The 27,466-nt window shown below is 43.7% G+C and overlaps 2 protein-coding genes and 1 long non-coding RNA gene across 8 annotated transcripts; 1 reads left to right on the plus strand and 2 right to left on the minus strand.

The window, feature by feature from the left end:
• Positions 1-539: 539 nt before the first annotated feature.
• Positions 540-13,901, minus strand: LOC130372503 (uncharacterized). The gene is made up of 4 exons (XR_008893351.1): positions 13,608-13,901; positions 11,856-12,027; positions 7,563-7,738; positions 540-1,588 (listed from the first exon to the last, which is right to left on the minus strand). It is a non-coding gene; the product is annotated as an uncharacterized LOC130372503 (long non-coding RNA).
• On the plus strand, positions 13,868-22,768 carry kdm8 (lysine (K)-specific demethylase 8). Of its 6 annotated transcripts, none has more exons than XM_056578514.1 (9): positions 13,868-13,988; positions 15,329-15,826; positions 16,242-16,414; positions 16,788-16,920; positions 17,005-17,055; positions 18,085-18,234; positions 18,370-18,462; positions 18,587-18,730; positions 22,527-22,768. In XM_056578514.1, exons 2-9 carry the CDS (start codon positions 15,350-15,352, stop codon positions 22,551-22,553), a joined length of 1,248 nt encoding a protein of 415 aa, XP_056434489.1. In that variant the 5' UTR covers positions 13,868-13,988; positions 15,329-15,349; the 3' UTR covers positions 22,554-22,768. The 6 variants fall into 6 exon arrangements, with proteins under 6 accessions (XP_056434489.1, XP_056434479.1, XP_056434499.1 ...); XM_056578504.1 differs by lacking the exon at positions 13,868-13,988 and adding an exon at positions 14,008-14,473; XM_056578524.1 differs by lacking the exon at positions 13,868-13,988 and adding an exon at positions 14,008-14,193.
• LOC130372469 (UNC93-like protein MFSD11) lies at positions 19,662-27,401 on the minus strand. The gene is made up of 13 exons (XM_056578484.1): positions 27,004-27,401; positions 26,586-26,641; positions 26,241-26,348; positions 25,992-26,071; positions 25,586-25,682; positions 25,029-25,087; positions 24,255-24,402; positions 23,870-23,919; positions 23,589-23,654; positions 23,374-23,499; positions 22,539-22,713; positions 21,847-21,982; positions 19,662-21,452 (listed from the first exon to the last, which is right to left on the minus strand). The coding sequence occupies exons 1-13, from the start codon at positions 27,091-27,093 to the stop codon at positions 21,300-21,302; spliced, it is 1,344 nt and encodes a 447-aa protein (XP_056434459.1). The 5' UTR covers positions 27,094-27,401; the 3' UTR covers positions 19,662-21,299.
• Positions 27,402-27,466: the final 65 nt, after the last annotated feature.

Below are 27,466 nucleotides of genomic sequence, written 5' to 3' on the forward strand. Positions count from 1 at the left end.
TGCCAGAGCTGTTAAAACATAATGTTACACATTGTTTTGTCTCGTCACAGTGTGTGGGAGCTAAAAATACGACAATTAGACGCAATGTCAATGAAATAGTAGCATAAACCACTTCTCCACTTGAGCTGGTGACCTGGAAATATCGGCTTGACAGGGCACTGAGAAAGAGTCTACCTTGACAAGCCGGGGTACTGAGAAATGACCCAGATAGTGATCAGGCCTGAAAGCCAGGTCAATCTCGGTGTTTAACCTGTGTCAGTACACTTCTGAGGCAAGCATTACGTCAGCCCAGTCGAACACAGATGCTACCTTGTGTGTGTGTGTGTGTGTGTGTGTGTGTGTGTGTGTGTGTGTGTGTGTGTGTGTGTGTGTGTGTGTGTGTGTGTGTGTGTGTGTGTGTGTGTGTGTGTGTGTGCGTGCGTGCGTGCGTGCGTGCGTGCGTGCGTGCGTGCGTGCGTGCGTGCGTGCGTGCGTGCGTGCGTGCGTGCGTGCGTGCGTGCGTGCGTGCAATGCATGCGTGTGTATGTGTGTGTGTGTGTGGTGAGCATGCGTGTGTGTGTGTGTGTCTTCATGCATGCGTGTCTATGTGTGTGTGTTTGTGTGTGTGTGTGTGGTGTGTGAATGCATGTGTGTGTATATGTGTGTGGAGTGCAAGCATGTGTGTCGGTGTGTGTGTATGCTTTTGGATGGAAACACGATAGGACCACAATAGCATCGCAGCCTTGAAGAAAGAGGTAATACATATACGCTGCTGCACCCGTGTACTGTTATTATTATACATCATTACGGTTTGCATATTCCTCCGGTCATTAGGTAATCATCGGCATTAACTGGGGTGGAAATATAAATGCGTTCGGGCAGGAAATAAATAATAATTTTCTAGACCCTTGCAAAGACTTGCGGATAAGTTCTAGGGCAGTGAACACGAGCTGAGTCGTGATTGGTAGCATTCATTAGATCTATATTTTAGATATATTAAGAGACCGTGATCAGGTCACATACAGGACTAGAGAGGTGCTGGGGTCGTGGGTTCATTGAGTGGGTTCGTCCCATCACTTATTTCCCAAAGCAGAGGCTAAAGATGTAGGACTTTACAAAGATCCCCTCTTTCCCCTATTTCCCTCTTAAAAGAGACATTTCATCACCTTTATGCCACAGCAGGAAGACCTCCAACTAATAAGATGTGTTCAAAAGGGAGACATAGATTATCGCTAAGCATCTTTATCCAAATTAAATTGGATTTTTGACGTCAATTTGTCAGCAGTTGGGATTTTGGGACAACCACCGACACAACTTTTCCATCCATGAAGTATTCTTTATTTCTCACCGGGCTGCTAGCGGTGGGAAAAAAACGATCTCGGAGAAGTAGACTGTGAAGTTACCTGCCTGTGTCCGCTGAGAGACCCACAAAGTAACACCACAAAGTGCAGGACAAATCTGTCATAGGTGGTGCACCTCCACCACCCCCACTGGGGTTACCTCCTCAGCAACTAGACCTGAGGATTTGGAGAAGTCTCTTCTCTTGTCTTGTCCTCCCCTGAGTTGGGCTACACACTCCTGCTCACCCCTGCAACACGGCGTGGCTAATCTGAAAAAAAGAATGAGAGAGAGAGAGAGAGAGAGAGAGAGAGAGGGAGGGGGGGGGATTTCAATGAGCCAGAAAATGTAATGCATCTGCCCCAGTGGCTTTGATTGGAGTCCATCAACTTTCATATACATGGGAGGATTTAGGTGGTGCGGCTGTTGCAGTATCCTTCCCCCATCCCATCCCATCCCCCCCACCCCCCCCCCCCCCAGCTCCGCCTCCCCGATGCCGTGGGAGGTACACGCTTGTTCTACGACACGAGTTAGCACTCCTGCAAGGACCAGCTCGGGGTCGCTCCCCCAACCGATGGCCGCTCTCATATTGTCAGCGCTCCGCTGAGTGCACACCAGTGCAAGTGACAATGAAATCCCATAAATAATGCCAATTTCAGGTCATTCATGTCTGAAACGCCCCGCACTCTGAGTTATGGTTTATTATTTGATTCACACTCAACTATTTATGTCCGGGACGGAAACACAGTTGAAGAACAGGATGTTAAATGGCTCACGGGGAAGGCGTTTTGCGCAATGACGTTTTCTCGGGTTCATCAAAATAAATATTGGAAGGCTGATTCGTATTTGATTCTTTCGTCAGCGACAGCCTTTATAGTGATTTTAAAGTGACATTTATTCTAATAACCCTTAACATTATTAATGTTCTTACTATTAATGATACCTATATAACGGTACAATTTCATGATAATTACAATAAAATTATATAATAATTATTTTTATAGAATTTAAACCCCAATAATGACACAAGGTAGTTTCTAGCTGTAAACTCCTCAGGCGCTGTACAGAAGGGGTACCACATGACCGGAGGTCAGGTTGCGAGCCAGAGCGAAGAGTTCAATGAGTTCAATGCTACGTTATACTGAAACAAAATACTACAGGAAATTGAAATGCCAATTGCTGCAGCTCGGTATTCTGAGACTGTTCTGCGACAACTCTGGGGTGCAGTGATCTTTCCCTTTTGAGGTCAGGTTTATTGTAACAAGGCGCCGCCAGCTACAGAAGCACTACCCTCCTAGCTAGTCGTCGTGCATGTACAATGATTGAATCCTGAAGGCTTCTATGCACATGCTACACCCACACACATGCAGAAACACACACAGACACACGCAGGCAAACATATGAGCATGCACAGCACACACAACACACACACACATACGCACCCACGCACACACACCGAGCCCACAGTCTAATTCACCAGAAAACAGGATTGAGCAGAAGCTCTTTTGTTTCCTGACGAGATGTGGAGTCGTTGGAGGAGCTCTTAAGTAGAAATGTCAGAGTGCACCTCGGGTTCCAGCGAGGATGCTGTTCAGAGATGGGACCTTTTCTTATCCCCCCCCCTAAAAAAACAGATGAGCACGGGGCCGTGGCGCACCGGTGGCCGCACTGGTGGCCGCACTGGGAAACGCAGGACATCTTCGCCAGGGTTAAGCATTCAAACATGTAGCGGTCCCAGCAGCTTTGGGCAGAGGGAACAGATTGCTCCAATTACAGTGAGCCTCACGCCCCACAGTCCCCTCTGACACATGCCCCGGCCTATTGGAGTGGACTCGAGGTATGGGGGGGGGGGGGCTTGTTGCCATGGCGCCCTGGGGGCTCCCCACAACACATCCCAATGCCAATCTGTATTCCGTTTGAACCCGCAGACATCTCCTTTTAGCCCCGGCTTCTTCTCCTCTCTTTGCGTTCGGCGGGGCTCAGACTCTGGAGTGCCTTCGACCTGCCAATTCAGGTGATTGGCAGTTACTCTTTGAATTTGTGAGGATGGAAAAAAAAAAAGGAAAGAAAAGAATATAGAGAAAAGAAAAAAAAAAGAAATCAATTCTGCAACAGCATCCCTGAGCACATAACTCTGAGGAGAGGTGTGGTGAGTGTGTGTGTGCGTGCGTGCGTGCGTGCGTGCGTGTGTGCGTGTGTGCGTGTGTGTGTGTGTGTGTGTGTGTGTGTGTGTGTGTGTGTGTGTGTGTGTGTGTGTGTGGAGGGGGGGGGGGGGGGGTCCGTCCCCTCTTTCCCTCTCCTCTTATTTTCAGCCTCACAGACGTGTTTCTAGATGAAGCCCCAGGTATAGTTAACCAACACCGCTCCTCCCGCTCTGCCTCTCACTTTCTATCCATCTCTCTCTCTCTCTCTCCATCTACCATCCTCCTTCTCTCTATCCGTCTTCCACCTCCCTCCTTCTCTCTATCCATCTCTCTATATCTCTCTCTCTCTCTCCTTCTACCTCCCTTCTTCTCTCTAGCCCCCTTCTCTGTTCTTTCTTCCTCTTCTCTCTCCATCTGTCTCCCAATGTCTCTCTCTCTCTCTCTCTCTCTCTCTCTCTCTCTCTCTCTCTCTCTCTCTCTCTCCCTTCTCTCTCTCTCTCTCTCTCTCTCTCTCTCTCTCTCTCTCTCTCTCTCTCTCTCTCTCTCTCTCTCTCTCTCTCTCTCCCCATCTCTCTCCCTATGTCTCTCTCCCTGAGATCGGCCTAATTGGCAGCGCTGGAAAGAGGCAGTGTGAGGAGTGGAGTAGCATCGGGGAATCGCCCCGTTAATTGAGGGCCCTGTTGAGCGATTGACTAATTGATCAAGGTTCCTTACCCGGGTGGATAATTCAACGCCAGGAAACACCAAGAGGGAGGGGCCCTGTCACAGATGATTCATGCGTCTCGGGGAGCAGCAGGAGGGAAGAGGAGGGTGGAGAAGGTAGAGAAAGGAGGGTTTGGAGATGAAGGAGGGGCTGGTTGAGGTCCCAGTGGTATCTTTTGTCTCGTGTGAAGAGGAGAAGGGGAAGAGATCAAATCATCAGCACCTCCGCCCCTGTGACTCAGTCAATCCCTACCCCCATCACACCCTCCTCCACCCCCACCCCCACCCCCACCCCCACCCCCGGACCCCGGAAACTTCTTCCACCTCTACATCAGAAAACAAAGGAAAATAAAGGATAAAAGAGAGGGGAGTCCCGGTGTTGATGGTGTTCACACATGATGCAGTGTTGCACGTCACCATGCTTCCCCTGGATGCCGTAGCCGCGGTCCCCGGGGCAGCGCCCAGCTACAGGGAAGATGTATGGCGCTGCTTTAATGAAGCCATACAGGGGGCTCCTAAGTCACAACCGAGATGTCTCCGTCGCACCGAGCGCTGCGGTAATCATGCCCCGGTGTGCCGTGCCTGGGACCCCGACGACGAGGGATGAGTGACAACGTTGTAAGTCTTCAACTTAACGGAGAGGGGAGAAACAGGAAGGAAGGAGCCCTCTTGGATCAGAGACACAGAGGGAAAGGGCTTTGTTGAAAGGTACATGCTTGCATGGACTATGGTGTTATGTGACACAATGCAATGACCACGGGGCCGCTTCGACGCAGTCCTGAACTTTCTTTGGTTCTGCGTCGGATTTGGGTGTGGTTTAGGTTAGCGGACCAATCCAAGAGACACACGCCATTAAGAAGCAGGTCTTGGGTTAGGCGTCTCGCTCAAGGACGCCATTGCCTACAGGTGGGTTGCAGACAATGGGAACCGAACCCATATCCATCTGACGAGGAGTCAAAGTCCCTGGCCACCGCACCCTCCTGTCTCCTACCCTGGACCAAATAATAGATGAGCTTGTGGTCAGTGTAAGCGCGAGTGGGGGGGGGGGGGGGGGGGGTCTTCCCCTCGCTATAAGGGCTGATGGTAACAGGTTACCCATATCTTCTGTTACCAAAGGGGTTATTTTAAAGTTGCTGTAGATACGATTTCAGAGAAAGAGAGAAATGCACATAAGAGAGCACGATTTCGATACAAAACCCGAAGAAAAAGTCATAGCCGTTTGACTTCCTAATAGCAGACGGATGGCTATGCCATTTCTAACAAATTACTGCTCTTAAGTCTTACCTACGGCACCTTTAACAACAAAACACATTACCAAATGGTAATGAGTAGCTACAAAGTTGGGGCTGACTGTTCATTAAGCATAAAAAATATTTTAGGGGTACTGGAGATAAGGATGACTATGAAAAGTGCCTCAGTCATTCCAAACAAACATCTTTAATTACTTTCTGACAAGTGTGCACTGGAGGTGTTATACTCGTTGTCAATTTTAATGAAGGCAGTACACAGCCCTTACTCATAAAATGCTAATGTTACATTATTTTTATTATTATTATTACTATTAGTTTCTCTCCGATTTGTAAAATAAATCTCCTACCGCTGATTACTTTCCCGACCAGACACTTTTGATTTTCTAGTTTTAGATTGGATTGAATTGGATTTTGCACATCAATATTGAAGGACCACCTCAGGAATGATTAGATGTGTTGTTTATTGGATCTGAGAGGTAAAAATAATCATGAGACCAGGTTTACGGCTGGAGTATTCTGGCTGACACTTTCATTTGTTGTTCCCAAACATTTATGGATCGAATTGTACCACGGTCCTCTCATTGATATTAAAACCAAATGTATTCTCCCTTAGATTTTTTATTTGTTTTCTAGATAAACCACATTCAATTAACTATGGTGCCAATATAACTGATGGTTGAATTTGTGCATGAAGTTAAAGTGGCATAATATCCAAGTATATAGGCTGAACATAATGTCTGAAAAACTGGATATTTATGCCATTTTTTGCCAGATTTACAGTTAAGATTTTGCTTTAATTTAGCCAAGAATCATCTAACTGTTGTCACACTACATTACATTTCAGTACCCTTGGTACATACATACATCATTCCATTTCAGTATTAAATAATTTTTTCTGTTATAACAACAAACAAAGAGACAGTTGAATCCAAAATGTGGTGGTTTGCATCAGACAAACACTTCAAACAGTTTCCTAGGTAACTGCAGGGTAATCTTAAGGACGTAGACTGAGTTTTGGTTGACAAAGAATACCAGTAACAGTGTTAGTACCACGTGCTATTTTAATTGTACACTTAAATACGATATTGTTTGGAAGCAGGCTACCATAGAAAGGTCAGCTATAAAGGAGGATAAAGATTGGAGATTAGCCTGTTTGGTTCACCAGATTATCACACTTAGGAAGGACATATTGTGGTTTCAAATCCCTTTCCACACAATTTAACAACCCTAAAATCTGTGTATTTAATTAGTGATATAGCAAGCCTTCTGGCAAATTGCAGCAAATAGGGGCACATTTACATGCGTGTCATTAATGAGCAGGTAGGGTGTTTGGAACTCTTTCTCACTGATGACTACAGGTGGAATGCAGGGCAGACATCAGGATTTGAGCCCAGAATCTTTTGGTTTGGAGTCCAACACCTTTAACCACTAGACTATCCAAAACCTGTACCTACTCAGCACTCCTCAGCAGAGATTCATAATTGTTCATCTCAGAATGTAAAAGTATCCCCAGACAGCCAAGCAGACCACTAATGTGCATCGTGGCGAATACAGCGGGGAACACTAAATGCAAAGATATGTGACGTCCAACTCATTTTGTTAGATTGCAGATGTAATCAGAGCAAGTCAAAAAACCGCGAACACAGAAAGTGGATTATGCATCATTACCCATTTGAAGACTGAATCTAATTTGAGTCTCTCAGGCCCCTGGGCGCATTCAAGGAGATGTGTGCCTGCACACCCACACACACGTGCATGCGCACACGCACGCGTGTGTCTGCGGGTGTGGGTGTGTGAAAGAGACAGCAGCAGATTGGTGGAGCACGCATTACTTAACTCATCACACCTCACCCTACGACCCTCCATCTTCCCTCTAACAATAGCGGTGTTAAGTATGACTACATGCACTGGTTTGACACATACGATGTTGGAATAAATAACGAAGAGATAGATTCAACAAGAGGGGTAGAGATTTAAGGAAAGAGAGAACTAGATATTAAAGTCAAGAATTTGAGAGAGAGCCAGAATGAGAGACCAAGGAGACAAGCACCACCCCCCCCCCCCCCCCCCCCCCCCCCAACAAAAAACAAATCAAATAGAAACAAAGAAGGAATTGTTTAGGGAGATATAAAGTATGGCTGCAGCTAACTTTTTAGGCAGAGAGGTTTCATCATGAGCCGTTGTTGTTCCAATCGTCTGACTGGGCGTATCCTCCCGGTTCCCTCGCTGATTTGCAAAGGCGGTTGTTTGTGACGGAGACAGTGGCTGGCCACAGGTGTCCCTGAGATTATCTATTCTCCAATTCCTCCCCCTTCTCCTCCACTCCTGAAAACAAGGAAAAACATTTAGCCTCCTACATGCTGACACATGACTGCTGCGGATGTCTTTACCCAGAGTGGGAGATGTCCACGTGCGGAACAGAGAGGAGAGAGAGAAAAAGAGAGAGAGAGAGAGAAAGAGAGAGAGAGAGAGAGAGAGAGAGAGAGAGAGAGAGAGAGAGAGAGAGAGAGAGAGAGAGAGAGAGAGAGAGAGAGAGAGAGAGAGTGAGAAAAAAAGAAACGAAAAACCACTAGAGAACTGGACTTTCTTTCCACAAGTAAAAGTGACTGCTGACCTAGTTGGAGAATGCTCCCGTACGCCAAGGTCAGACACCTACAGCTTTGATTTATTCTCACCAACTGCCACAAGTCTTTCTTCACTCCTTTGGATGAAGCCCTGGTGTTTGTATTGTTTTCCTGTTGAATTCCAGAGCAACGTTCTGATATTTTGTCACACTGTTTAACCGGATGTTTGCATCTTCTTTTTTCATGTCGTGATTTGTATTACATTTACTTGGCCTATATGTGGGGCCTAGTATACTTAAATATTAAAGGCTTATCTTTGAGTTGGGTCTGCTGAATGTTTATATTACTAGGGTTATTTTAACGATGCACATAAAAACAATAAAGCAACAGATGGGTGGGATATTATTCTTCTTGGTCTAGAAAATATCAAGTGGATTCTGATTAGAATATGCATAACCACAGCCAATGTGATATGTAAGAAAAAAACGGGTGAAAATAATTCACCAGAACTTCAGAGACGGATTGTCTTGTCTACTACAGTTTATAAAATATGCATGCCGAGCTGGCTTCTTCCGTATTTCGAGTCATTATGAAGATAGTTTTCCTCTTCCAGTTTCACACATTCTTGTCCTAATTACACGCCCACACTGAGCACTGGGAAGCTCAGCATTTATACATCAGGATGAAAATACTGTGGCAAATGAACACTGTTTCACAATTTGTTTGTGTACAGTGTGGCTGTAATAGCAGGTGAGCGGTTCAGTGCCCCAACACTGCTCTCTGCTGGCCTGTGACCTTCCTTTTTTACAAAGTGACCTTCAGGAAGTCATCAGAATTAATCATGTTGGGTTGGATTTTTTAATAAAAGATATCGTTCTAAGAAGCCCAACCAAAAAATAGGTCTTTTTTTTAATGAGGCTATGAGATCTTTTTAACCACTAGCCTTAATAAACAACGAAAAGCAAATCATAATTCAGAGATAGAAGGTAACATTAACGTTAGCAAATATGTGTCACTCGTTGAATTTCTCTCTGATTTTGATTAAAGGCAAAATAACAATTTCAGTCGATGCAGTAAATCTACGCTCAAACAGAAATAGCAGAGAATAGGAGGGCAGGATGTGGCTCCTATTCAATGTATCAAAGGTGGTGCTGGCACCAAATATGTGTCATAACGATTTTATTTGGTCATGCGGCTTCTAACTTCCGTGGCCACAGAGCCCCTAAGGATGACCATCACAGTACCTGGGAAGAATTATTTTGCATGTGGGAAGCGCTCTCTCTCTCTCTCTCTCTCTCTCTCTCTCTCTTCCTCTCTCTCTCTCTATTTCTCTCGGTGTTCATCCTCACCACGCTTATAACTTTACATTAGAGAGAGCGCGAGATCAAAGGGGAGTACCATCTCCGTACCACTTGTAGCCAATAGACAATTTTCCACAGTTCACAGCAGAATAGGTGAATGTCACTTTGAATCTTGAGTCTCACTGCAGCGTTATTACATTGAGTTGGTCATTACTACTTCAAATGTTAAAAAGCTGTTATTCTTCAAAGGCCATGTGGAAAATCCAGCAGACGATATGATATTTTACATGCAGACAAAATAATTGTATTGCCGCTGAAGGCATAACTAGATATGCTTTCTTTAAGATGAGAAGGGATGTACTTCATTAATCCCAGACAGGAAATGCAGATGTCACGGCCAGGAAGAACAGGACAGCAAGAGAATTAAAAAAAGTAGAAGACAAAACAATTAAAATAAAGAGTGAAACAACTGCATAAAATAAATACGTTGCCATCGCAGAAGTATGAGAACTCCATCCACTTGTTGCAGAACCCAGTGTCCTTGGGCACGTCAATGAACTGTCCCATACATCATCATCGCTCAAACGAGTATCAACCAGTGAGGAGAAAAAACAAAACAACAAACAAAACACCCAGACCCTCCCCCCCACTGCTGTCTACCCCTGAAACAGATGTTTGCACTCCAATTAAAGGGAAGTAGCAGGTGTCACCTGCTAGCTCCCCCCCACCCGACTGTAGTCCTCCACCTGGCCACATTCAGTTGATCCAAAACGGTAGCGACAGAACCCACTGCCGCTGGACGAGCGCCATCGCTGGGAACCCGCAGTAGACCTGCTCAGGGAGGGAACGCATGGCTGGCTCCGAGGCCATGGACCGGGTGTGAAAGCCTGGTGGAGGAGGAGGTGGTGGTGGTGGTGGTGGTGGTGGAGGAGCAGCTGGTGGTGGGAGGGGTGGTGTTGGTAGTTGTGTAGGAGATGGTGGTGGTGGAGAAGATGGTGGGGGGTTGGTGTAGGAGGAGGTGGGTGGAGGAGTTGGTGGTTGTGGTGGAGGAGGAAGTGGTGGTGGGGGGGTGGTGTTGGAGGAGGTGGAGGAGTTGGTGGGTCGGGTAGTGGGGGTGGTGGTGGAGGAGGTGGTTATGCGAGCGGTGATGGTGGTGCTGCTGGTGGTGGGGCTGGGGGATTAAGTGGTGGTGGTGGTGGTGGTGGTGGAGAAGGGTTGCGGGGGAGGTGGTGATGCGAGTGGTGGTGTCGGTGGTGGAGGAGGAGGTGGTGGTGGTGGTGGAGAAGTCGGTGGGGGGGGGGTGGTATTGGAAAGAGGTGTCGGAGGAGTCGGGATCGTCGGTAGTGGTAGTCATGGAGGTGGTGGGGGTTGTGTCTTTTTGATGGACCCCTGGAATTGTTTAGTCATCTCTGGCTGTTCTCACAGCCGGGTTGGGCAGAGGGTCAGAGGAGGACGGATGGTTGGACCGGGGCGGGGATGGAGGTGAGGGCGGGGGGGGGGTGGCGGCGGTGGCGGCGGTGGAGGCAACATCTGCGAAAACCGACCTGCGATGCGGACCCCCGATCATGTCTGGGCCGAGATCCGGGTGTGCCCAGGATAATTGACTGTGGAAGTCTCCCCCACCTCCTTCCCCACCCCCCCCCCCCCCCCCCCTACCCTCCCCCATACGGGCCGTAAAGGCAGCTTGTTTCAGACCTCCTCGTGATTTCACAGGACATTTAACTTTACACCTCTCGTTTGTTACATCTTTGGGGTATTTTGGAGTGGCCATTACAGGTATGTAACAGCCCTTAACCTCTTATGGGTTTTATGCATGCATAAATTACCTCTGAGACAAACTGCTTGGTGATAAAACATTGTCGCTGGGAGTTTGGGGGCTCTGCGGCTGGGAGTGCGTGGGTGGGTGCCTGTGTCTGTGTGTGTAATATGAGTATATGTGTACGTGTGTTGCGCGTGCTCTTCGGAGTACCGTAGGTAAGTGTCGGCCCAAAGCATATGTGTGTCAGCTGCGCATGTATGTGTGTCTGTGTGTGTGTGTGTGTGTGTGTGTGTGTGTGTGTGTGTGTGTGTGTGTGTGTGTGTCAGTGCATGTGCACACTCACTCCTCACACGTCTCAGAATATCTCTGACAGTCTTTCCAAAGTTGCTTCAGGAATGCCAGAATGACTCATTACACACGCGCACCTTACTCCTGTCATCCCCATTGACAAAAAAAAACAAAACGTGCCAAACATTATTTATCAATCGCAACCCGCGTCGCAGTGAGCAGCATGTTGGCGCGCCCAGGTACGGGGCCCGAGCTCAACATGGGTTCGACTGGCTGCGGCGCAACTCTCTCGCAAACACATTCTTTTTCGCGTCGACAATAGATTAATTTCATGAGTCAACAGACTACGACTGGTGGTTGGTGTAGAGCTTAACGGTGTCTAATTGGATTCTGATCCGTAGCGATACCACCCCAGGGCTGTTTCCATCTTTTATTTCTGCAGCACCTGGAGCGTAATAGGGGCTGATTGCATCCCACCTCCCCCCCCCCCCCCCCCCCCCCCACCCCCCTCTCCACACAACTCCACATACCTCCATGCTGGTCCCTGAGTGGTTATGCCTCTGCAGGCATGCCCCCCTCCCTATGGGGATGCTGTGGTGGTGGTGGTCCTGACTGTCACGCTCAGCTCCGCCGTGCCCCGCCGACGCCCAGCTTCAGCTCACGGGGGGAACCCCGAACGTGTGACACTTTTGTGACGCGCACCTTAGGGGGCCAACAGTAAATAAGATTATGATGGTGATAATAATGGTGATACATACTACGTCTACTACTGCTACGACTACTGCTATCAAATCAGACTACTACTATCCTACTGATACTACTTATAATCATGATAATAGTCATAATCATAATCATTATTGATCAAATATTTGATGGCAAACACAATTTCCAAATATGTTGATCAATCTGAAGCAAATACACAAAACAATATAAAAAAAAAAGATTTACAAATCGAACTAATTAATTCTAACTATTTTCAAATATGATGCATATTCATATTTCAGGTCATTTTCATTTCTTGTTCCATTTTCACAGCGTCATCCCCCCCCGCCTTCCTGCTCCATAAATCCCGGAAAGGTCATGACCCCCTGCTGGAAAAGATTCGGGAGGACGGCCAGCGCATGGTGTTGACAGCACGGGGATCAACAGCATCGCTGCTTCCATGACCTTCAATGAGCCTTCACACCCTATTTCAACAAGCAGAGTGATACACATCTGAATAATGCATTCTCTCTCCTCTCTCCTGGTATACCTCTCAATCTCTCTCTCTCTCTCTCTCTCTCTCTCTCTCTCTCTCTCTCTCTCTCTCTCTCTCTCTCTCTCTCTCTCTCTCTCTCTCTCTCTCTCTCTCTCTTTCTCTCTCTCTCTCTCTCTCTATATATACCTCTCTCGCTCTCTCTCGCTCTATCCTCTCTCCTCATAGACCTCTCTCTCTCCTCTCTCCTGGTAGACCTCTCTCTCTCACTCCTCTCTCTCTCTCCTGTAGTCCTCTCTCTCTCCTCTCTTGTGGTAGACCTCTCCCTCTCTCACACTCTGTCTCTATCTCTCCAGCTCACTCTCGCTATCTCCTGGTGGACCTCTCTCTCTCTTTCTATCTCTCTCTAGCTGTCTCTCTCTCTCTGTGTCTCTCTCATGTACTACCACAGCCAAGCCCTGAGAAAAAACATGATGACAGCTACTTCAAAAAGGCTCCCACTGCTCCCAAACACAATAACACGTGAACACCTTGCAGGCCTGCCCGCCTGCGAGGCCACATGAGGCCCGCGCGCCCCTTCTATTTCCACCTCCCTATCTCCTCCCCTAGAGATAGAACGCTCGCCGTGGGGAAACTCTTAAATCGTGTTTATCAAATGGCTTTTCATGAGAATTAATTGCTAGCATTTAATAATAGAATGTTAATTAAAGCCGTGCGGACATGCTGTAGTGTCTTTCTATACAACAAAAAGGAGTCGGTGCTGGTTATACATAACTGTAGTTGGCTATTTCCGTTGCTTGTTGAAAAACAAAGAAATAAAGTATTTTATCTTATTTGGTAAAGACAATTATAATTGGGAAAGTTCATTGATAAGTGAAGAAGCTGGCTTTGTGAGAGGTGCGCATTTCCCACAAGCAGTAGCACTACATGGACAATGAAAGGTCCCTTTACATGGTTAAAACATTCGCATCGACGAGAACAAATGCTCCCAACGATTACTCAAATATATTGGGCTGTGACAGTCGTCGTATGTTAAAGATGCTAGAGTGAGCCATGGAACAGTTCCTCTCAAGTTTATTGGTCTTACCCAAGTTCCGTTGTTAATTGTCGAAAATGATGTCCCTTGAGTGTCCCGCCTCAAATTGTGTTGACTATTTGGAAAGTGTTTCAGCAGTAATAGCTTGGAAAATAGGCTAGAACATGTTGTTAAGCCTATTTTCCAGGCTTTAACGAAGGATTGTGTTGTTTATTTTAAAAACATCCACCATAATCACGTACGCTATTTGATTATGTATGTCTTTCGATTGGGACTAACTTCGAATAATTTCAAAGTGAATGAGTATCTGAGTCGGTGGAACCTGCAGACTACCAGTACGTGCGCGCTCCGCAGTGCACGACCGCGCCCACAAACACAGAGCACACGCGCATAGATTCAAACGCGCCACACCGCTGGATCGGGAGAGCAGATGCAAGTAGTAAAGACAACGCGTTCTTGCATGCATTTAAATGATCAAACAATTGTTTGATGGTATATTTTTTTTAAAGTGCAGCGTGCTATTCGATGTGGAACAATGCTGCAAGAGAACCCCGTTGCTGGTCGGACTGTTTTTATTGTCCCACTAGGCCATTATCAGTGCTCAAAACTGTTTGGTTACGAAGCGTTTGAACCTACTGTATGTGCATCGCTATCTTATCAATTTATTTTCTATTTCGATAACGTTAACGTTAGATGTATAGTTGATTCTATTTTAGAAATATAAATGCTACCAGAAGATACGAGGTAAGAAACAGAACTAAGAATATCTGCAGGGAAGTCCAAACTGCAAAAAAGCTAAGAATGAATATACTAAGAGTTTTGTACCCACATGTCTCGTCTAAATGTTGCAGCATTAGCGTCAGGTTTTATGGATCTGCCCGAAAGAGAAACGTACCGTAGTAGGCTACAATACACAAGTGAGGATCCCATTGTTTGGATTTTCTTTCTATGCAGATGAAAAAGAATCTTAATTCATTAAAACCCAGATATTGCTAATATACCTGGGGCACAATATAACGTATTCAGAGGTGATTAAAGTTCACAAGTTAGTTTTTTTGCTCCGTTTTCTATTGTGGTTCAGCGAATTCCCAGTTAATGGCTCTTATAAACTATTGTGGTTTGTATACCTGTTTACCTCGCTGAGATGGGATCCAATGGCCTTCCCTAATCCCTTGTAGGGATGATTTCACTCCCCGCTGGACTTGGTCAAAGTCAATAGGGTCGTAAACAATGTAATAAAATGAAGAGTGATGCACAGGCTGTTAACCCAAAGCAATATTAAAAGGTGCACACCATCATCAGTGCCTTTGTGTCTTGTGATTAGATTGTGGGGATTACCTAAGCCAATAACACACTGTAGTAAACTAAAGTGTTTCAGTTGTGGGATTCACAAAGGTCTTCTGCAAATAATTTTTTTTTTTTACAAATGCATTCTATGATGTTGTTTAGTTTAGCACACTCCAATGCCTTGCCTTGCCTTATTTTTTTAATGAGGATAAAGACCTTTGTCAAATGGGACTGGATTTTTTATTATCCTGCTATAATGTGTGGCCGTTAAGTAGAAAAATAACCCGGTTTGTGTTAACCCTCGCCATAGGCTGTAGTAATAAATAATCCTGAAATCCAATATTCAGTTCAAACGAAGTGGGAAAAAAATAACAGAACCAGTATGCCACAATAATGAGTGCTTTCCAATAAGGGCTACATAAATCCGAAGTGTCCCAGGTGTGTGTGTGTGTGTGTGTTTCATTTCTTTTAAATGTATTTCACAGTGCAGATAAAGACCCTCAGTGATGGCGGCGTTGTGGTCAAACATCTCCGCCATCTTGCCTCCGGACGAGGCCGGCTTCCCGCTCCAGTTCAGCGACAGCGTGCACTCCAGTGTGGCGGAGTTGCTGCTTCGCTGCAGGCGGCGGCTGTACACCGACAGGAGCCTGAGGATCCTGAACCCCCGGGACCACGCGCTGACCCTCGCCCAGATGGTCACCGACCTCTCCTGGGAGCGGCTCAACACGGGCACGTGGCGCGACGTGGACAAGGAGTGGCGGCGGGTCTACGCCTACGGCTGCCTGTTCAAGGCCCTGGCTCTGTGCCGCGGGGACCCGTCCCCGGAGAGAGTGCGCCAGGCCGTCAGAACGTGCGACATGGGCTTGATGATGGGCGCGTCCATCATGGACAACGTTCTCAACAGCCTGGTGCAGATCCTGCAGACAGAGGTCAGGAGAGCCACCAAGGAGGAGTTTCCCACGGAGCCCCGAGTTCAAGCAAAGGTACCGGGGCTTTTATTCATCACATGACCATTTTATTAATAATAATAATAATAATAATAATGATACATTTTATTTCGTCGTTTAAAAGTTTCAAAGTCGCCTTACAGTTAAGAAAAGCCAACACAATTTAAAAACAGACAAATATATTTAAAACAAACATCAATAAACATTCATATTCATTAAATAGGCTGGCGGTGGAGTGTGTCTTGGCAGTTGGCACAATACTGGTGCCTAGTTTGAATTCATAGACAAACTGAAAATGTATCAGGAGCAGGAGTCACTAATGGCTGAGTTACAATCACATAAAAGCACCACCCGCAGGCAATTCAACTTTTGTCCATTAAAATGCATAGGTGTATGCCGTCAAATGAGATTAAATCCGCCATGACATCCAATGTGTTTGCTTTGTGAACAGAAGATCAAGCTTGAAGTCCCACCTGCTCCTGTTATTGAACAAACCACTGCAGTTCCCAGGATGAATTGCCCTTCACTGGAACGCTTCAAGAACAATAATCTGCTCACCAACCAGCCAGTTATTCTGGAAGGAATAATAAACCACTGGCCAGCCCTTAACGACCACAGCTGGAGGTAGGCCTGTTGTCATTAAAATACAAAGACAAACCATTTACATTTGGATGTGTGAATGGCCACGAAGGGAATTGGTTCTATAGGTTCACTATATTACCCAACTTAATACTGTACATTAAAGTTGTCATTACGAAGACCAATTAAGTGAATGGATGATCTTCTCCTTCCTGTAACATCGGAATATTGGCATGAGATTTTACTGTCTGCATAATGGGTTTTGACTTTATAACTGCAGTCGACATTATTTATTTGTACATTTGCGGATATATTTCATGGTCGTTCAAGTTAAAGCTTGAATATTGACTCTATGCCAAGTGAACATCTTTTATTGAATAAATATATTTAATGAGGTTGTTTACACTCTTGTGCAAAGCCTAGAATACATAAGATCAATTGCTGGATGCCGAACGGTGCCAGTGGAAGTTGGGTCAAGATACACCGATGAGGAGTGGTCACAAAGACTGCTTACTGTCAATGAATTCATTGATAAATACATTTCAGTAAAAGTAAGTGATGCCTGATAATACTTGACTCTATTTTCATTGCCTGTTTGATTATTGTTCCTAACGTCTCGTGTCAAATCTGTGTAGGTGGAGGACGGACCAGTGGGGTATTTGGCCCAGCACCAGCTCTTTGATCAGGTAAATTGTTGCATGGTGGTTCATTGGATGAGATGTCTTCAGTCAACCGCTGGTCAGTGTCACGCCCATTTTTAGGGTCACGTGTTAATATTACTGTCTCGTTGTTATTTAAACAATGTAAATTCCCTTGTTCCTCCTGTTGTTAGTCGACTCAGTCTGCCCTGAAATCATATTATACAATAAAACGGCAAATCGTTAGGATAGTCTCAACCACCTACGTCAGCCTTATGGTTGCGCTAGAACTTTAGAACCTTCAACTCTAGGGTTAGTTAAACATGTTTGTATTTTAATTAAATTCGAACAAAAGCCTTTTTATTTTTCATATTTTTTTCATAAAACTTTACATTTCATTGATTGCAATTGGCTTCCAGATAAAAGCCAAATATGTTGCAACCATATGTGCTGCAAGCTGTTTGCAGCTCTGTAATATTGGCATTTTAGTTTCATATTCATCGACTTGTCGTAACGGCGCCAAATCCAAACAGATGTAGGTGAAGATTCAATTGAACAAAGTTTGTGAATTCAACTGTCTACTGACAATTATTGATTAGTTATCGCATACAGAAAACAACCCACACTCCTGTCATAATGATCAACACAGATATCTGTGTCACTCAGGATTGACCCTCCAAACTTGTTCAAGATTTTGTCTGACAAAATGGATTGCATTTATATAGCACTTTTCTTACCAGTGGCCGCTCAAAGCGCTTTACAATATTGCCTAACATTCACCCATTCACCCATTCATGCAAACATTCACACAACGATGGTGGTGTTAACCATGCAAGGGGACAGCCAGATAGTCGGGACCAGTAAGGGATAGGTGTCTTTCTCTTGGACACCTCGACACTGAGCTAGGAGAAACCCGGGATCAAACTAGCCTCTTTCCGGTTTCCAGCCAACCCGGTCTACCTCCTGAGCCGCATGCCGCAAAAAAGTCTTTGCTTGTGTACGTGAGGAGAAACGAATAGAGATCACAAGGATGTATCTTTTAAAAAATGTCCATATGCGTGGCGTTTGTGTGTGAAGATCCCCGAGCTGAAAGAAGACATCCGCATCCCCGACTACTGTTGCCTGGGCGACGGAGACGAGGACAACATCACCATCAACGCGTGGTTCGGCCCCTCGGGAACAGTCTCCCCACTCCACCAAGACCCCCAGCATAACTTCCTGGCTCAGGTAACAATCATAATAGCAATAATAAAACAACGTGCGGCGCACTTTAAGTCCAAACCGCCGTTGGAGTGTCCTCACGCGAGTGGTCCGTCTCCCCTCACTCCTCCCCCTCCTTTCTTGTTCCCTTATTTACACTAGGTGTTGGGAAGCAAGTACATTCGCCTATATTCCCCCAGCGACAGTGGGAGGCTCTACCCTCATGAATCACCGCTCCTCCACAACACCAGCCAGGTGGGGGCCTATGGAATACCTGAGCCTCAGCGTGAATATACATCAATTTATATATATATATATAATATCTATATACCTCTCTCTGACCGTGATCCCTGCATCCACCCTCCTCCTCCATAATCAGGTGGAGGTGGAGAATCCCAACGTAGAGCGCTTCCCAGAGTTTGTGGACGCTCCCTACCGGGACTGTGTTCTGAAGCCCGGGGAGGTACTCTTCATCCCCACGCAGCACTGGCACTATGTGCGCTCCCTGGAGCTCAGCTTCTCAGTGAGTTTCTGGTGGTCGTGACGCACAGAACTGAAACTGTATAGATTTTTGTATGATTGTAATAAAACAAGTTTAAAATCTGTAATTTTCTTATTATGGAAGAAGGAACAACTGATGACTGTGATAAAGGGTTGTCACAATAACAATTAAATTACTTGTATTTCAACGGCCAAGACTTGCTTTTCAGTGTAATGAGGGACACAGGTTTCCCACAATCTTGATCCATTGAAAAACGGCCAAACTATTAAACGCCATTTTATACCAAAATTAAAAAGGAACCCACAGTGTTTGAACTGCCTTGCGCTCCTCTCCTGCAAATGAATTATAGAGCTGTTAGTCATTTTAATTTAATAGAATATGCTTTTTCAAATTACAATATTTAATTTTTGCCTCCAAATGTATTCGTACAAACACTCTCTGGTGTCGTATTTCCATAATGTATGCCAACAGCGGGCTGGCTTATCAGATGTAATTGCCTGATGAAAAACATGCCGTTTGCGTAGTTAAAAACGATGTATCCTGCCTTGCCAGTTTAACTTATAAGCGGTAATCAGGTGTTGTATTTACTATTTAGTTATTTTGCAGGTGCTATTATTCAAACTGACACAGTGAATGCAGAAACAGGAGATTAGAGAAGGGAGTTAGTGGGGTAGGCATCTTGCAGTGATCTTCAGGTAGGCTACAAATATTGGGCATTGAACCCAGAACACTAGCCGTTACACTATCCTGCTCCCCATATCTAAATGAGCACATTTTGTTTATTAACGAGTAAATAAATCATAAACTGTACAAGTTGGTCTGTGGATGTGGGAGGGAATAGGAAAAATAATGACGTCAAGGCCATGAGAAGCAAAGGCTCAAGAAAAACACATCTGGTTCATGAATGAACATTACTTAATTGAACGGGACTCACTCGATGACCTCACTCCATCGATCATGTGACATATTGATCACTAAGCAATCTAGTGTTGGGCTTTAAAAATAAACTACCAATATGGTGCAGTGTGTGGATCGTTCACTTGGCCCTCCAGTGTATAGGGCCCATCAGTGTTCACCTGTGTGTGTGTGTGTGTGTGCACGTGCAAAGTGCAGTGTGATCTGCCGAAAGTTCTGAAAAAAATACAAGCACCCAATGAGGTGACACCCAGTTTATGCGACGTTTCAGTCGATTACGATTACCCTTGTAATTAAATGCAATTTTAAGAATAAATCCTGTATATTCCACTTAAACCTGTGTTTTGTAGGTGTTAAGTGGCACAATTGATTGAGGACAAAACTGCTTACTTTGCTTATAATATAATCAATACTCAATTATCAGTGATGTAATATGTTAACACTAGACCTTAAACCCCTTCTCCTCCCCTAATAACTTGCCTACACCTTTTTTGATTAATGGCTTTCTGGTTCTTGAATAAAATGCGGCTGTTTGATCTTCCTGCCTTATACCACCAAGTGACCACTAAATTAAACTTTTAGAAAAGTACTAACGCAAGAAGAATTAATAAGTAATTGATTGATGTTTATTCTATTCTCTTTGGCATAAACAGTTTGTATAAGCACATTGTCAAATCTAATTTAAACGAAACCACTAATAATTTGCATTGAGTCAATGGTAGATTCAATTTAAAAATCAATGGACTGATTACTTCAATGTGACATTAATTTGCAGTGATTGTTATTGGAGTAGAATGTTTCAACACAGAGATTGTAGTAAGATAAAAAGCTTTATAAAATAACACAGGACAGAGTTTATTGTGTGACATCCATTTCCATCGTATGACGTTTACCAAATAGAAATAAATATTATAACCCTACCATTTATTTAAACTTGAGCAATAAATGTTACTGAACTGGTGATTGTCTCATATAAGTATTTTGTGGTGTTTTAAATGTAAATCTCTCATTGTCGCTGATAAAAAAGAACACAAAATTGAAATAAATGTAAAAATAAATGTAAACCAAGCTCTGATAGGATTTGGAACAAAAGGAACCCTGTAATCCAGTCTTTTTAGTTTGTTCGACAAAACTAGAGATTGTCCATTCCAATTCAGTTATTAAAAAGAGGATGCTACAGTTTAGCCTTTACACAAATCTTGGTTCTGGTTAAATGCCTTAAGTTTCTAAACATAGTAACATACACGTACCAAAAAACCTGATCCTGTTTGGCTTCTGCAACAATCTTCAAAGCAGAATGCAGTTCTAAAGATTATAATATACTTGTGTTACTAACATTACCTTCAACATTGAGACAATAAAATAATAATAGTAAATAGTCATGGTAATAAAATGTCAGCGTTAATATCAAAACAGCATATTAGTGATGCGCAACAGCGCAGTTTAAACTTAAATATTCATGAATATTAGCCCGTAGCAAAAGAGCATTTGCCAGCAAGAGAACGCAATGTGCAAGTGAAATTACAGTAATGTCCGTTCATTTATAATATAACATTTCAAAACAAAGCTGGAAGTCACAATATTAATCACATATAAAAGCTAGTCATCCTTATGAGGACACGCGAACACACACCCCTCTCCTCCCTCAATAACTACACTCCTTCACAACTAATTCCTAGGGCTCATGCGTGTCTACGGAGATGTTCTGCATCCTCTCCACCAGGAAGAAACCCAAGGTCCCCGTGAATCCCAGTATGACCATGAGTAGGAGTTGCCATCTCAACAGAAGGTATCCGCTGTAGAAGAAGGCCAACGCTGCAAAAATCGACTGCCAAGGACAACCGAGGAAGAAAAAAAGAGAAAAGATATATATATATATATATATATATATATATGCCTTTGCTACGGGCTGCCAGCTCAGACCCAACCGCCAACAGATTTAGTACACATAAACACATTGTGGTTATGGGACTTTGCTTCATCTCCGGTTTCAATACATTCATAGTGGATAATATGTGAGGAATTAGGGCAATTAGTTTACAGTTATAACATCAGAAGTATTTTGTTTCCATTCAAATATATTTTTCACTAGATATTGTAGCGTTTACAATCTATAACACAAGCTAACCTTCTACGAGTATTTCGACTGTTGATGACTATTTTAACTCCACCCACTCCGCTTCCAAAAGACTGCGTCTTAAGATGATGACTGAGTTAGCTACCTGGATGAACTTGAAGATGGCGAAGGCAGGTGTGCTCTGCTCTGCGTACACACAGCCCAGGATGCTGTACAGCTGGGTGTTGAAGCAGCTGTCTCCAAGACCCAGTAGGAAGCTACAAAGCAGCGCTATGGAAACACTGAACACAAAAAGTGTTGCATGTTAAAAAAATAATCAAAACCCATTTCCGCATAAATTAAATGTCTTCATACACCAGCTTATAACACAGGTAGTGTGCTTACCACATTCATAGCCCTAGAATCATAGGATGTGTTACAAATGTTTTTTTATGTGGATTCGCCTATGAATCAATATGCCACTTTTAAAATATTAATATAAACCCTAAATATAATAAAAGTGCCCCTCCCCACCTTGCCCCGTATACATTATTTGGGTTTGTCAGGCGAAGACAAAGGAAAATTAGCAGATAATATGTGCCCTATTTATTCCACATAACTGATGACGTTTTAATTGAATTGAATTGAGATGCAGGATATTATGTGTCAGACTCCCATGCGATAGGTACTGGTTCCGAACCCCCGACCCCCTCCATGTCCAAAGGCATCCCAGCGGAGGATAACCCTACCACCTACCTGCTCCTTAGAGACCCGGCGCTGAGTTCCCTGGCAGTGGCTCTGTTTAAAAGTTTCAGCTCATTAATGCAGATTCTTCCTTTTATCTAGGAGCATCATCACCTGGGAGTTAGATAGGACGTGAACTGTGCGCTGGTCTTCAGCACGATGGGCGCGTCGTCCGGGATGTTGAGGAAGATCAGGTAGAAGGCGACAAAGTGGACCACCATCCCCAGGAAGACCACCGACGTGCGGCGAAAGCGATTGTTTGTGCACATCAGTCCGAAAAACCCCCCACCTGATGGGAATAGACACTCTTTATTAGCGAGCAAGCACATGTTGACTGATGATTTGTTTTTGGTCAAGACTTTAGGTACTTCTTATGTATACATATATATATATTCATATATATATAATTTTTTTTTATTTTTTATATATATTACCTGCCTTACACTACCGACACTTTACACCGCCCTGTATCAGGTGCTAACTGCATTTATTTATACTGTAATGTACTGTGCAATGAGGAATGCGATCTAATCCATAAAACAAAACAATAAGTAGCCAATTAATTGAAATGAGCATATGGCTGCAATTAAGGATATGCCAATAACTGAAAGTGAGCTTTAGCCTGTGCCAGGAGAAGAGCAACACTTAATAGGTGGTTTATGCCAGAAATAATACGATTGTTCCTCTACCCACACACTTCCCCAGACTTTCCGTCACACCGCCTACATTGTCACACTCCCAAACTTGTCAATCACATTTTGCAGTTGGAAGTAAACAGAAAGAGGAAACGTTTTAACATTATTAATATTAAATCACATTTCAAAATGTTATTCCAAAGAAGGCAGTATCATAATGATACACTGTCTGTCTGTCTGGCTGGCGTTGTGCTTATACAAATACTTCATGTTTGTTAGTTTATGAATTTTTAATAAGAAGAGATTAAATATACCTATTATTTCTCCAATGCCAACTACAATTCCAGAAATGCCAATTAGGCCTTTCGCCGACTCCCCAAACTGTTCCGTCGCACCGATACAAGTCCCATACACTCCACTGTAGAAAGACAGCTCTAGACCTGTAGACAAGTGGAGAAGTCGATGCTGAGAGAAAGGATGCTTCAAAAAGTGGAACATATTTAATTATATTATTATGAGTTATACTCACCACTGTATGCCATGCAGCTGCTCAGGAGCAATATTGTTTTGGAACTGAGAAGTTGGAGGATGGTCTCTGGAAATATGAGTTGTGTAACATGAGAGAGAGATTAGATCGGATAAGATTGGTTAAGAATAGGTTACATCAAATAACAAGAATTTGTCCATATATCAAATGATTAATACGTTTCCACATAGCAGTTGGTGGGAGTACAGCTGTACAGGTATAGAGAGGCAGCAACACTGTGCCACTATTTGTTTGCTTATTAATGTTTTACACACACAACTTACTGAATTCTGCCTTGGCATCCTTTACAGCAGTGTTTGCTCTTTGTTTATACCTACAGGAAGCAGAATTAAATACATCTGTTCACTTCTGTTCCTATAATGAAGCTCGATCAATAACCATTTTCAAATATGATGGAGAGGACACACAATACAACACAAACACAATAGAAGTCCCCTTGGTCGAAAACAACATGACGCTCCACGGTAACCTTCAAAATGACAACTTTTCGAATCAATACGCCATTACACCCCTCAGAAATGAGGTTACATAGCTAACAAGAGCAAATTATTACGTTTTTACTTGTATTTCTTCAGCTCTGTGGGTTGTGCGTGTGTGGAGCGAGGTAGAGAGGGAGAGGAGGGTTGGGGGGCGGGGATTATTATTTACATCATGGGCGCCGAGAGCAGGGAGCGGCCTTCGTCGTCGGAGATCATATCGTCCTGCTGGTGCTGCGTCTTCCTCAGCGCCAGGAAGCAGAGCGTACCGACCCCGGAGGTCACCAGCAGCGTCGTGAAGAGGTTCTTCCTGCCCCGCTCTGCGACGGAAACATTTCATTAGTACAGCTCAGTCATAAACACCAGCAAATACACATGAGCATATGGCATATTCCAACGGCTCCTTCCCCTGTCGTCTGTTTTTATCTGTTTGGTTGTGTTTTATCCTTACATTTTATTTATCAAATTGTTTTTTTGTATTGTTTTTGTAATTTCCATCATGCCCTGCTGCTTAGTGAGTTTCCCCTTGCGGGACATTACAACAGGAACTGAACTGTATAATGAAGTATATCTTTGCCTTCATAATTATTCATATACTTGTCTATTTAGTATGCCATATATCATGAGCAGGTTAAAGCGTCTTAGCTGGATTGTATTGGGGGTTTGAACGCAGAACCTTTTGGCTGGGAGTCCAACCCCCTTACTGCGAGACTATTCTACCCTGTTAATGCAGAGAATATTGTGACCTTATGCACCTTGTGTTTTGATACATACAACGAACTTACTAAAATTGCCTATTTGGTAGTTTAGTTTGCATTACTGTGTGTTTTTGAACGACATAGATTTGTCATAATCATTTCAATGTAATATAATGATACAAAAAAACCTTTTACTTATGTTATAGACATTTTTGGTACATTTCCAAATTTTCTTTTTGTGACCATACCTGAGATTTCGGTGCTTCCATTCCATGCGAAATAAATGTAAAGGTTGCCAAATAGCATGCTGTCAACAAATATATAAACAAAAACAATGTCAACAGAATATTGAATATGACGCATTGTAACACTAGCAATGAGCGAAACGGGCCCTTCATCTGTAACAAATCTAAAACAAACATGTGTGTGATAGCTTGTGTCAACTACAACAGTAAAACGGAACTAAATATGTGTCTGAACATGTGTGTGACCTAAAACAATGGAATCAAGATAAACTATGGGAGATTGAACAAGCAAGACAAAGAGCATAATCTTCGCTTTGAATTCAAATATTTCATTACTATAATATCCATTACTCAGAATTCCTCCAGGACATTAAATAATAAATCCACTCGAGAGACGTATTAAACAATGTGAGAATCACAAAAGATAATTTTTAAATGGGACATTTAAATCATGAATGAAGCAAATCCCAATACTACTGCTGTTGAGACAGAACTGAAGGGTATGAGAGATGGGAATATGCACCCCCCCCCCCCCCCCCTCCTCCCCCCACACCTCTTACCTGCACTGCAAAAGACCCCAAAACATCCCTGTGTTCCGGTTTATGGTGGAGGCGTCAGAGTTCTCCACCAGGAAGTGACTCTGTGCGGTCCACAGCACTGATAGAAAGACAGATATTTACTAATTTGGTCGTTAAGTCACATTTTTGAAGACACTTGATGTCATGAATTAGTGGGCAGAGGTTTCATCCTGCTCAAGGATGACTACAGATAAGCTGTAGGCATTGTGCTTCAAACTCAAATGCATTTTTGCTCGGAGCCAAACCCCTTTCTTGCCTTCTATATACTTCTGTGTTAATTGTATGCTATGCAGGTCCAAAATGAGAGTTTAATTCGTGATAACATCATTCTAAACATTATCATGGAAAACCCTTTACTAATAATAAACGAGAGGTGTGATTGACTTACTGGCTGCTCCTGCGCCAACGATCACAGATGTCAAGTAAAAAGACCATGTAGTTGGAACAATGAACACCGCTATATAACAACTAAAGAGAGAAATAACAACATATTAAGCGTAAGGAACCAACATTATGCTTAATACAATGTTTAGACTTTATAATTCATTATTCATACAGCAGTTGATGTGATTACTTAATATAATTAATTTGAAATACATTAACAACTAGATCCATACATACAATGAAGAATGTGTACCTGTAAAGTATACCGCTGATGAGCATTGTGCATGGGGGGCCAAGTATTGCAACAACTGTTGGCGCAAGAAAATTTGAGAAGGAAAAAACTCCATAGATGATTCCGAGGCTGTTGAAAATATGACACATTAATTAATACAATAATAGGCTACAGATTTGTGGAAAATGTCAACAAAAAAAATCACTCCATAAGTAGCCTTTATACCCCCCGACGTCGACACGCACACACACCCACTCACACGCATACACACGCACACAAACACACTCACACACACACAAACACGCGCACGTGCTTCTTAATAGTTAAGCAGGCCTAAACTATTTAGAAATAAGAATTTCAACCTACCTGTGGTAACCACTTCCAGTGAATGTATCATTCTGCAGGCTTTTTATCAGTGTTTGCTAAAAAATATATAAATGGGGCATAAATAGGCTGTTGGGCATAACAAATACTGTAACTCGTAAGTCATTCCAATGGAGGGAGATTGCGGAATGAATAAAATTGGTAACACGGGATGCGCTAAACACGGGGTTCAGTCACGCAGCTCTCAGCCTACGGGGGATGGCGCTAAGCCCATCGATAACTTTACCATAGTTTAAGCTTCATTAGACACTTTTATGTAAATAATCATACCCATGCATTCCTGGTTAAACCTATAGATGTCACAGTTGCCTTCTGAGCGACAGAACCAACTAAAGAAACAAGTAGGCTGTGTAATTTGAATGGTATAACTAAATGTTGTTAAAAAGTGTGGCGGGCATACCTCGATGTTTCCACAGGTAGTGAAGGCAGTAAAAATTAACAAAAATCCAACGCCTAAAACTACAACGTTCACAGTTCTTACGTCCGCCATAGTTGGATTTGTCCTGAAACGCCCTTGTGGTTATTTATTCCCAAATAATGATCGACTACACTCAAAGAACAGAGGTTCCTGGCGAAACTCCTAAACGTCTATGATGTCTTCAATGAGAAGCATTATTTTTAAACGTATCAAAGAAAATCTATAAATAACATTTGAGTGCAGTCAAGATCAGACTGTCCGCTTTTTGACTGACCCACTGAGATTTGGAAATGCATGGCAGAAATTTTACTTCACTACTTGAAGTCCGCCAACTTGTGACTTAAATTATGGGAACTACATTCTTCTTCTCCTCCAGGGTTTTGGAGGGACCGTTACTGGTATTTAGACGTTGCTGCCTTCCAGAGGTCACCGGTATGAATTTACA

Source organism: Gadus chalcogrammus, chromosome 2, assembly GCF_026213295.1.
Source record: "Gadus chalcogrammus isolate NIFS_2021 chromosome 2, NIFS_Gcha_1.0, whole genome shotgun sequence".
Taxonomy (NCBI): domain Eukaryota; kingdom Metazoa; phylum Chordata; class Actinopteri; order Gadiformes; family Gadidae; genus Gadus; species Gadus chalcogrammus.

Excerpts from the sequence above, each read along its gene's own strand:
- LOC130372469 (XM_056578484.1), bottom strand. The coding sequence starts at position 27,093 with ATGGCGGACGTAAGAACTGTGAACGTTGTAGTTTTAGGCGTTGGATTT. Across the intron at positions 26,072-26,240 it reads ATCAGCGGTATACTTTACAG|TTGTTATATAGCGGTGTTCA; the intron begins GTACACATTCTT and ends TTCTCTCTTTAG. Across the intron at positions 25,088-25,585 it reads TGGGGTCTTTTGCAGTGCAG|CATGCTATTTGGCAACCTTT; the intron begins GTAAGAGGTGTG and ends ATTTGTTGACAG.
- kdm8 (XM_056578514.1), top strand. The coding sequence starts at position 15,350 with ATGGCGGCGTTGTGGTCAAACATCTCCGCCATCTTGCCTCCGGACGAG. Across the intron at positions 16,415-16,787 it reads CTTAACGACCACAGCTGGAG|CCTAGAATACATAAGATCAA; the intron begins GTAGGCCTGTTG and ends TCTTGTGCAAAG. Across the intron at positions 18,731-22,526 it reads CCCTGGAGCTCAGCTTCTCA|GAGCATCATCACCTGGGAGT; the intron begins GTGAGTTTCTGG and ends CCTTTTATCTAG.